This window comes from Bufo bufo, chromosome 3, assembly GCF_905171765.1.
Source record: "Bufo bufo chromosome 3, aBufBuf1.1, whole genome shotgun sequence".
Taxonomy (NCBI): Eukaryota; Metazoa; Chordata; class Amphibia; order Anura; family Bufonidae; genus Bufo; species Bufo bufo.
The window spans coordinates 405,459,507-405,470,834 of NC_053391.1; the positions used below are offsets into that span (position 1 = coordinate 405,459,507).

The 11,328-nt window shown below is 46.6% G+C and overlaps 1 protein-coding gene across 1 annotated transcript in view; it reads right to left on the minus strand.

The window, feature by feature from the left end:
- The window catches only part of RFC2 (replication factor C subunit 2), a 29,696-nt gene extending 18,882 nt beyond the window's left edge, over positions 1-10,814 (minus strand). The window contains exons 1-2 of the mRNA XM_040424828.1: positions 10,662-10,814; positions 1,006-1,075 (exon numbers count right to left, since the gene is read on the minus strand). Of these exons, the coding sequence (XP_040280762.1) occupies positions 1,006-1,075; positions 10,662-10,759 (168 nt within the window). The 5' untranslated portion in view covers positions 10,760-10,814. The remainder of the gene's footprint in view (positions 1-1,005; positions 1,076-10,661) is intronic.
- Positions 10,815-11,328: the final 514 nt, after the last annotated feature.

Here is an 11,328-nt window from a genome sequence, read left to right on the forward strand (position 1 = left end):
CAGAACCCCAAATAGGTCCTCCAGGTCCTATAATAGATCCTAGAAGAGGATGGCTTACGAGCGCGGATCATGGTGCGGACGACGTCCGCAGAAAAAAATAAATAAATAAATTATAGGAAAGCGACCCTGCCTAAGCAGGGAGTGTCTTGCCTCCTTGGACACTAAGCAAAAAACTGGCAGTCTCTCTCTCCAGGCTGAGGGTATAGCTGATGGAGGAGGGGCTTACAGCTTTCACTTAGTGTCACGCCTCCTAGGGAGCAGAGCTATACCCATGGTTTCCTGTGTCCCCCAAGGAAAATGGGCGAGAAAATTTGATTTCCATTTTTAAATTTTTGTGTGATTGTTGTCAGCACATTCAACTATGTAAAGAACAAAGTATTTCAGAAGAATATTTAATTAATTCAGATCTAGGATGTGTTATTTTTGTGTTCCCTTTATTTTTTTGAGCAGTATCTCCTATTATTGCACATCTGTCATAAGAAATCTGCAACATCTATTAACCAAGTGATCAAATTTAAAATGACCTATATCAATCATTCATGTGCTGCCAAAACGAATGGCAGCAAATGATGCGATGAGACCACACACTATAGGATGTGTTATTTTTGTGTTCCCTTTATTTTTTTGAGCAGTGTATTATATTACCCTGCAGATTTTCTGCCTGGAAATCCACACAATACACAACAAACGCACGCAGCCTGAATAGGTATTTCCACCTTGGACAGTTATGGCACATGCATTTTTTTCCGTAACTCCCATAGAAGTAAATGGACAGAGTGCATCTCTCCATTCACTCCCAACCTGAACGCAGTGGTCAGCAGCCACCTCCTCAGGGGGACCCCTTGTTCCCCACACAGGTGTAGGCTCCAGAGATGGAGCCCAAACCTATCACAGTTATGGCATCTTGTGAACACTCTTAATAATGTGCTTGTATCTAATTATGGGACTAATACATAATCTGCCGGGGAGCCTACATGGCTCTGATCTGTAAATGAAGTCACTTACCTCAAGGCGGCTAACTGTTTCTTCATTACCGACAATCTCGCTCAGCTTTATTGGCCTGTATTTTTCAACCCTAGGTAAAGGAAGCATATAAGCAGAATATGTCACATTGGAGCAATTTTCTAATATTTTAGCAAGTCTCTCGTATCATACTGTGGGGATGTACGAGAAGATCTTAACCAGTATAAAGAAGTGCGTATAACTTAACACACTGTATACAGAGAGGTGGAACTGTGTGGCCCCTAAACACAGAACCCGATATCTCCATAATGCTCCCCGGTACCTTAAAGCTCAAACCCTCTTGTCGTCATCTGATGGCTAAGTTTTGCTGAAAATCTAATTTATTCCCCTGTAGTGTATTAGGTGTCTGAGGCGCACCGCACAGGCTCACAATAAAGAACGGCGCAAGCACAAGATACCAGGCGCATCAGACCTGAAGAAAATAGCTGTCCATCAAAAGAGAAGCTGGACTTCAAGCTGCCTCACAGGCATAAAACACATATTACATGAGGGGTTATTGCGGGTATCGAAATATTGATACCCAATCCATACTTTTGTCCCGGTATCGATACTATACCAGGATTTGACATTTATCGATACTAGGCTTTGCTATAGTGCAACCTAGCATCAGAGAACATGGAGCGCGCTGCTGTCAGCACACTCAGTGTTCTCCTCAGCAGCACAGGGGAGAAGGAAGCAGCCTCTCCCTCCACCTGTGCCGCTGCTGCCAATGAGGAGAGAGGGGCGGGTGCAGTGCACCCGCCCCTCTCTCCTCATTGGTGGCGCAGTGTGCCAGCCCCTCTCTCCTCATTGGCGGCGCAGTGTGCCAGCCCCTCTCTCCTCATTGGCGGCACAGGTGGAGGGAGAGGCTGCTTCCTTCTCCCCTGTGCTGCTGAGGAGAACACGGAGCATGATGACAGCAGCGCGCTCCACCACCAATAAAAGTTAAAGTTTAATATAAATACAGGTGCTGGCAGCAGAATCACATAGCCACGATCAGTGGCAGTTAACCCCTCAGATGCGGCACCTAAGGGGTTAACTACCGCTGATCGCAGCTCCCAGCTATGTGATTCTGCTGCCGGCACCCAACTCCTGTATTAAAGGTTAATTATCATTGGTGGCGCAGTGTGCCCCCCCCCCCCGTATTAAAATAATTGGTGGCAGTGGCCACAGGGTGTGTCCCCCCCCCTCCTCCTTCTCATTAGTGGCAGTTCCGATCAGAGACCCAGCAGTATTAGGCCCCTTTCACACGGGCGAGTATTCCACGCAGATGCAATGCTTGAGTTGAACGCCATTCATTTCTATGGGGCTGTTCATACGAGCGGTGATTTTCACGCATCACTTGTGCGTTGCGTGAAAATCGCAGCATGCTCTATATTCTGCGTTTTTCACGCAACGCAGGCCCCACAGAAATTAATGGGGTGCGTGAAAATCGCAAGCATCCGCAAGCAAGTGCGGTTGCTAGGAGACGATCGGGATGGAGACCCGATCATTATTATTTTCCCTTATAACATGGTTATAAGGGAAAATAGCATTCTGAATACAGAATGCATAGTAAAATGGCACTGGAGGGGTTAAAAAATTAAATAAAATAATTTAACTCACCTTAATCCACTTGGCATCCAGCCAGCATCTCCTTCTGTCTTCATCTTAGCTGTGTGGCGGAACAGGACCTGTGGTGACGTCACTCCGGTCATCACATCATGTGTGATGGACCATGTGTGATGGACCATGTGTGATGGACCATGTGTGATGGACCATGTGTGATGGACCATGTGTGATGGACCATGTGACGTCACCACAGGTCCTGTTGCTGCACACAGCTAAGATGAAGACAGAAGGAGATGCCGGCTGCGCGATCAAGTGGATTAAGGCGAGTTAAATTATTATTATTATTATTTTTTTAACCCCTCCAGCGCTATTTTACTATGCATTCTGTATTCAGAATGCTATTATTATTTTCCCTTATAACATGGTTATAAGGGAAAATAATACAATCTACAGAACACCGATCCCAAGCGCGAACTTCTGTGAAGAAGTTCAGGTTTGGGTAGCAAACATGCGCGACTTTTCTCACGCGAGTGCAAAACGCATTACAATGTTTTGCACTCGCGCGGAAAAATCGCAGAACTGATGCGTGAAAAACAACGCTCATGTACACAGACCCATTGAAATGAATGGGTCAGGATTCAGTGCGGGTGCTATGCGTTCACGTCACGCATTGCACCCATGCGGAAAACTCGCTCGTGTGAAAGGGGCCCAAGTGTTTTGCGGATCCGCAAAACACGGACACCTGCAATGTGCGATCCGCAATTTGCGGACTGCACATCACAGACACTATAATAGAAAATGCCTTTTCTGGTCCGCAATTGCAGACAAGAATAGGACATGTTCTATTTTTTTCAGGAACGAAATTGCAGATCCCAAAAAAACACATGCGGATCCAGGAAATGTGGATTTGCATCAGTTCCAGCCCCATTGAAAGTGAATGGGTCTGCAAATTGCAGAAAGAATGCGGACCCAAATTACGGACGTGTGAATGGACCCTAATCCTGGGGCTCCGATCAGTTACCATGGCAGCCAGGACGCTACTGAAGCACTGGGAGAGTAGTGGATGCATGGAATAGCCTTCCTGCAGAAGTGGTAGCTGCAAATACAGTAAAGGGGTTTAACCACCTCCGGACCGCTGTACGCACAGACGCGTCCTGGAGGTGGTTGATTCATTCCTCCTGGACGCGCCGGCGCGTCCTCTCGCGAGACGCGAGATTTCGGTCACAGCCGGCCCGCGCATGCGCATCGCGGGCCGGCAAAAGTTAGAGGAGTATTTCATCAGCAACCTGCCAGCCAATGATCGTCGCTGGCAGGTTGCTGATTTTTAAAAAAATCGAATCACAAGCCAGATAACAGATCATATTAGTAAATATGATCTGTTATATGGCTTCTCTGCTTCTCTGCTGGTCCTTTTCGTCGGTTGGATCCAGCAGAGAAGCAGACATCACTGTGAGTACACACCAAACACTGCCCTTAGCCCCTGATCACCATCCATCACCCCCATCATCCAAATTAACCCCTTGATCGCCCCCTGTCAATCACTTAGTGAAAGACAAAAAGTGATCAGTGTAAACTGACACTTTTTTTTTTCACTAGTATTGGCTGTTAGGTTTTAGGGATAGTTTAGGCCCCTTGGTTAGGTAGTTAGCGTCAGTTAGCGCCCACCCCACCGCACCGCAGTCACTTTTATTCGCTGTTTAGCGTATCGCTAATCAGCATTTGTACTTTTATAGTATCTGTAAGTGATCAAAACTGATCACGGTCAGATCTATAATAGTATTAGTGTCACTTTAGTTCGCCCTCCACCCAAAACGCAGTGTTTGCCCGATCAGGCCTGATCGGTCGCCCACACGTGCGTTCACCCACGCCCGCCCCACCGCAGTGACAAAAAAAATTTTTTTTTTGATCACTGCACATTCACTTTACACGCTCTGCGGCGATAAAAAAATCAGTTTTGATATTTTTTATCAACCGCAGCGGCCTCCGGTACTTCGCTAGCCTCCCCTTTGTAAGACAGGCTTGCTTTTTTTCTTGGGTAGTCTCAGGGAATACCCCTAAATTTAGTAGTCCAAATGTCAAACAGGGGGTATTCTTCTGAAGAGGCCTACAGGATTCTGACCCAGTCGGATGAGGAGTGGGAACCCTCATCTGATGAATCTAGCGGGTCAGAATATGAACCTGTAGAAAGCAGTGGCTCTCTGACCCAAAGTTCGGACGAGGAGGTTGAGGTCCCTGGCAGCACCAGGCGTACCCGGCCCCGTGTCGCTAGACCACAGGTTATGCAGGATCCGCTTCAAGAGCAGCAGAGTGGGGCTGTCGCTGCCGGATCACGTGGTGAGGCATACACCAGCAGCGCAGCCCTTCCTGGACCTAGTACCAGCACTGCCGTACAACATGGTGAAGTAGCGAGCACCAGAAGGGCAGTTGAAGCTGGTACGGTGGCACGTGCACTAGTTACCCCGTCGCAGCCACCGCACAGACAGGCCCGTAGAGCCCCTAGAATCCCTGAGGTGCTGGCAAACCCTGATTGGCAGTCACCAACTTCAGCCGCACCAGTAGTTCCCCCTTTCACCGCCCAGTCTGGAGTTCGGGTTGAGACGGCTCAGATCAGTACGGCCCTGGGATTTTTTGAGCTGTTCTTGACTGCGGAGCTCTTGGACTTAGTCGTGGCAGAGACCAACCAATATGCCACACAATTTATAACCACAAACCCGGGAAGCTTTTATGCCCAGCCTTTCCGGTGGAAACCAGTCCAAGTTTCCGAACTTAAAATTTTTCTGGGCCTTCTCCTCAACATGGGCCTGACAAAAAAACATGAATTGCGGTCATATTGGTCAACGCACCCAATTCATCACATGCCCATGTTCTCTGCTGCTATGTCCAGGACACGATTTGAGGCCATCCTGCGTTTCCTGCACTTTAGCGACAACACCACCTCCCGTCCCAGAGGCCACCCAGCTTTTGACCGGCTCCACAAAATTCGGCCCCTCATAGACCATTTCAACCAGAAATTTGCAGATTTGTATACCCCTGAGCAAAACATCTGCGTAGACGAGTCCCTAATACATTTTACCGGGCGCCTTGGCTTCAAACAGTACATCCCAAGCAAGCGTGCCCGGTATGGGGTCAAATTGTATAAGCTCTGTGAAAGGGCCACAGGCTATACCCACAAATTTCGGATCTATGAGGGAAAAGATCAGACCCTGGAGCCGGTCGGTTGCCCTGACTACCTGGGGAGCAGTGGGAAGACAGTCTGGGACTTGGTGTCACCCTTATTCGGCAAGGGGTACCATCTTTATGTGGACAATTTTTACACAAGTGTGGCCCTCTTTAGGCATTTGTTTCTAGAACGGATTTGCGCCTGTGGCACCGCGCGAACTAGTCGCGTGGGCTTCCCCCAACGGCTTGTAACCACCCGTCTTGCAAGGGGGGAGAGGGCTGCCTTGTGTAACGAAGAACTGCTCGCGGTGAAATGGAGAGACAAGCGTGACGTTTACATGCTCTCCTCCATTCACGCAGACACGACAATACAAATTCAAAGGGCAACCCGTGTCATTGAAAAGCCCCTCTCAGTCCACGACTATAATGCGCTCATGGGAGGGGTGGACTTCAATGACCAGATGTTGGCTCCCTATTTAGTTTCCCGCAGAACCAGATGCTGGTATAAGAAGGTGTCTGTATATTTAATTCAATTGGCGCTCTACAATAGTTTTGTTCTCTACAGTAAGGCTGGGAGAACACGATCCTTCCTCAAATTCCAGGAAGAGATCATCGAGAACCTCCTTTACCCAGGAGGTTCCGTGGCCCCATCCACCAGTGTAGTTAGCCGTCTACACGAGCGACATTTCCCCAGTGTCGTTGCTGGTACCTCAACCCAACCGCCACCCCGAAAAAAATGTCGTGTCTGTAGCAGGAGTGGAATAAGGCGTGACACCCGCTATTTCTGTCCTGACTGTCCGGACCACCCTGCCCTATGCTTAGGAGAGTGTTTCCGGAAGTACCACACACAGGTACACCTAGCATAGGGATCACATCTCACCAGGACAGGCACACAGGGCTATTAGGGCCCTTTCTCTCACAGCTGCTGCAAACCTCTCCTTTCACCTGGGATAAAGTGCATAACGTACTTCGCCACATCTTTGGGTGATTTGCGCTTTGCACATTGTCCCATGGGGAAGGAGAGGTTTGTTCTATAAAGGTAAAAAAAACAAAACAAAAAAAAAATTACCGGTAAGTAAAAAAGTTAAAAAAGTTTAAAAAAGTTAATATGTTCTGTTCTAAAGTTAATAAAGTTATTGCTTTGCGGCCTGGTTTTTTCTTTTTTTTGTTTTGTTTTTTTTACCTTCCAGGTGGACCATCCGATCGACCAGCTGCAGCACTGATGTGCATTCGGACAGAAGCATTGTGCTGCTGTCAGATTACACGCAAGTCGGTGTATGCGGCGCTGCAAGACGAGATTTCTCCTCTGCAGTAAAAGATATGTTTGCCAAGGCATATGAGCTGAGGAGGTGGCGGTGTTCATATACTTTGGCAAACACTTTGTATATATAAAAAAAAAAATCCCGGCAATGATTTATTCATCCACATCGATTGATGTGAATGGAGAAATCTGGTTTGCCAGGGCATACGAGCTGAAGTGGGTATGGATGTTGGGCGGAGCTCCTATGTCCTGGCAGACGCCTTTCCCCTCCTTTTTTCTTTTTTTGGCAGAGATTTTTTCATCCACATTGATCGATGCGAATGAAGAAATCTGTGCCGTTCATTTTTTTCTTTCAGCCCAGAGGCTGAACGGAAAAAAAAAAATCTCATTACCCGTATGCTCAATATAAGGAGAATAGCAGAAACTCCTAATGCTGGGCATACATGTAATGATTGCGGAGACCCTCAAATGCCAGGGCAGTACAAACACCCCACAAATAACACCATTTTGGAAAGAAGACACCCCAAGGTATTCGCTGAGGGGCATATTGAATCCATGAAAGATTGAAATTTTTGTCCCAAGTTAGCGGAAAGGGAGACTTTGTGAGAACAAAATCAAAAAAATCAATTTCCGCTAACTTGTGCCAAAATTTTTTTTTTTCAATGAACTCGCCATGCCCCTCATTGAATACCTTGGGGTGTCTTCTTTCCAAAATGGGGTCACATGTGGGGTATTTATACTGCCCTGGCATTTTAGGGGCCCCAAAGCGTGAGAAGAAGTCTGGTATCCAAATGTCTAAAAATGCCCTGCTAAAAGGAATTTGGGCCCCTTTGCCCACCTAGGCTGCAAAAAAGTGTCACACATCTGGTATCTCCGTACTCAGGAGAAGTTGAGGAATGTGTTTTGGGGTGTCTTTTTACATATACCCATGCTGGGTGAGATAAATATCTTGGTCAAATGCCAACTTTGTATAAAAAAATGGGAAAAGTTGTCTTTTGCCAAGATATTTCTCTCACCCAGCATGGGTATATATAAAATGACACCCCAAAACACATTCCCCACCTTCTCCTGAGTACGGAGATACCAGATGTGTGACACTTTTTTGCAGCCTAGGTGGGCAAAGGGGCCCATATTCCAAAGAGCACCTTTCGGATTTCACAGGTCAATTTTTACAGAATTTGATTTCAAACTCCTTACCACACATTTGGGCCCCTAGAATGCCAGGGCAGTATAACTACCCCACAAGTGACCCCATTTTGGAAAGAAGAGACCCCAAGGTATTCGCTGATGGGCATAGTGAGTTCATAGAACTTTTTATTTTTTGTCACAAGTTAGTGGAATATGAGACTTTGTAAGAAAAAAAAAAAAAAAAAAAAAAAATCATCATTTACCGCTAACTTGTGACAAAAAATAAAAAGTTCTATGAACTCACTATGCCCATCAGTGAATACCTTAGGGTGTCTACTTTCAGAAATGGGGTCATTTGTGGGGTGTTTGTACTGTCTGGGCATTGTAGAACCTCAGGAAACATGACAGGTGCTCAGAAAGTCAGAGCTGCTTCAAAAAGCGGAAATTCACATTTTTGTACCATAGTTTGTAAACGCTATAACTTTTACCCAAACCATTTTTTTTTTACCCAAACATTTTTTTTTTATCAAAGACATGTAGAACTATAAATTTAGAGCAAAATTTCTATATGGATGTCGTTTTTTTTGCAAAATTTTACACCTGAAAGTGAAAAATGTCATTTTTTTGCAAAAAAATCGTTAAATTTCGATTAATAACAAAAAAAGTAAAAATGTCAGCAGCAAAGAAATACCACCAAATGAAAGCTCTATTAGTGAGAAGAAAAGGAGGTAAAATTCATTTGGGTGGTAAGTTGTATGACCGAGCAATAAACGGTGAAAGTAGTGTAGGTCAGAAGTGTAAAAAGTGGCCTGGTCTTTCAGGGTGTTTAAGCACTGGGGGCTGAGGTGGTTAAGCATGCATGGGATAGGCATAAAGCCATCCTTCATATAAGATAGGGCCGGGGGCTATCCATAGTATTCAATATATTGGGCAGACTAGATGGGCCAAATGGTTCTTATCTGCCGACACATTCTATGTTTCTATGGTAACCTCCCTGCTGCTGTGTGTACTATGCACAGGGCAGCAGGGAGAGTGTGAGATCCTATTCACCCTAATAGAGCTCTATGTGGGTGAATAGGACAAGGGATGAAAAGATCCCATGTTCTGGCCCCTAAGGGGGGAAATAGTAAGTAAAAAAAAGTACCAAAATATTAAGTATAAATCGCCCCCTTTCCCAATTTTACATATAAAATATCTAAACAATAAATAAACCTATTACATACCGCCACGTCCAAAAAGTCCAAACTATTAAAATATATATATTTTTTAAATCTCCTATGCGGCAAATGCCGCAACAGAAAAAATAAATATATTAAAACTGTGCAATTCGCCATTTTTTTTTATGTGGAATGCACACAGCCTTTTTGGTGATTTATTTTTTCCCCGTGGTAACAAATATCGCAAAACTTTTTTCTGGTAGCAAAATAGAATCAAAATTTTGATATCGCAACAACCCTAATTACATGCGACTTTTAGCATGGAAATGGCTGTGGATTTCATGTTCCTATTGCAAAGGTTGATATCCACAGTGAAGATCCTCGGCATAAACTGACACGCTGCAGATAAATTGGTACGTAGGATAGGTCACCAGTATCTGATCGGTGGGGGTCTGACACCCAGGACCCCCACTGATCAGCTGTTTGAGAAGGCAGCAGCACTTCTGTGAGCGTGGCGGCCTTCTCGCAGCTTACCAGGCACCGCACCATACACTATATAGCGGCTGTGCTTCGTATCACAGCGCAGCCCCATTCACTCGAATGGAACCGAGCTGCTCCTAGGCCACGTGGCCGATGTACATGATGTCACTGGCCTAGAAGGCAAGCAGTTTGATCAGCAGGGGTCCCAGATGACAGACCCCCACTGATCAGATCCTGAGGATAGGTCATGCGTCTAAAAATGGCAGAAAACCCCTTTAAGCTGCGGATTTATTTGCACCGCGTCTAAGAGATCTCTTTAAACCTCATCCACGTTTCTGCTACCATAAAACCCTGTGGATTCGCCACACAAAAATTGGCAGCGCCAAATCTGCAGCATATCTGCCAGATAGGACCTGGACCTAGAGGACAGGAGGTGGCACTGCAATCATGGTCAGTTCATAGGACCTGGAGGACAGGCTGCACCTAGAGGACAGGAGGTGGCACTGCACTCATGGTCAGTTCATAGGACCTGGACCTAGAGGACAGGAGGTGGCACTGCACTCATGGTCAGTTCATAGGACCTGGACCTAGAGGACAGGAGGTGGCACTGCACTCATGGTCAGTTCATAGGACCTGGACCTAGAGAACAGGAGGTGGCACTGCACTCATGGTCAGTTCATAGGACCTGGACCTAGAGGACAGGCTGCACCTAGAGGACAGGAGGTGGCACTGCACTCATGGTCAGTTCATAGGACCTGGACCTAGAGGACAGGCTGCACCTAGAGGACAGGAGGTGGCACTGCACTCATGGTCAGTGCAGAGGAGGATGGGTGTGCTCATCCATGCCACTGCTGTAACCTGCACAGGAACACTGGACGATGTGCACCCACATACCGGACTAGAACATGGCCGCCAGGACTCACCAGGGCAGCTCGTACGTCCCAGCCGAGCCTTTACTCCCCGACCCAGTGGGCTGCGGCTCCTTGCTACTCTGCTGCGCGTCCTCCATTTCCACCTCCATGTTTATTTCCCGCCGGCGCCTCACGAACACAGCGCTGTCACCAATACGTCAGCAGAGCGCGCCTTCTTCACGGAGTCTGCGCACTATGACCGCTCTTAGGCGCCAGAAGTTCATATAGCTGTAAAATATGAAGGAAAAAACCTAACAACACATTTCATAGATAAATGCGCGCGTTCCATTAGAAGTGGATGCAGCCCTATAAAGAGGCGCGTAGTTCCCTAGCGCGCCCTCTAGTCGTCGCTCTTCCACATGACTTGATATAGGCCGCTTATTACATCTGAGTTATCTCCCCTCAGACTTTGGGCTCATGCACACGAACATATTTTTTCTGTGTCTGCCCTGTTTTTTTTTCCGGCCTGTATGTGGAACCATTCACTTCAACAGGGCCGCAAAAAATAAAAAAATGGAAATGGAGTGTGCATTCCCTGTCCCCATGGCCGTTTTGTAAAAAAATAGAACATGTCCTATTATTGTCCGCGTTACAGACAAAGATTAGACAGTTCTATTAGGGCTGGCCGTTCCATTTCGAAAATGCAGAGACCGGCTCTGTGCTGTCCAAATTTTGCATA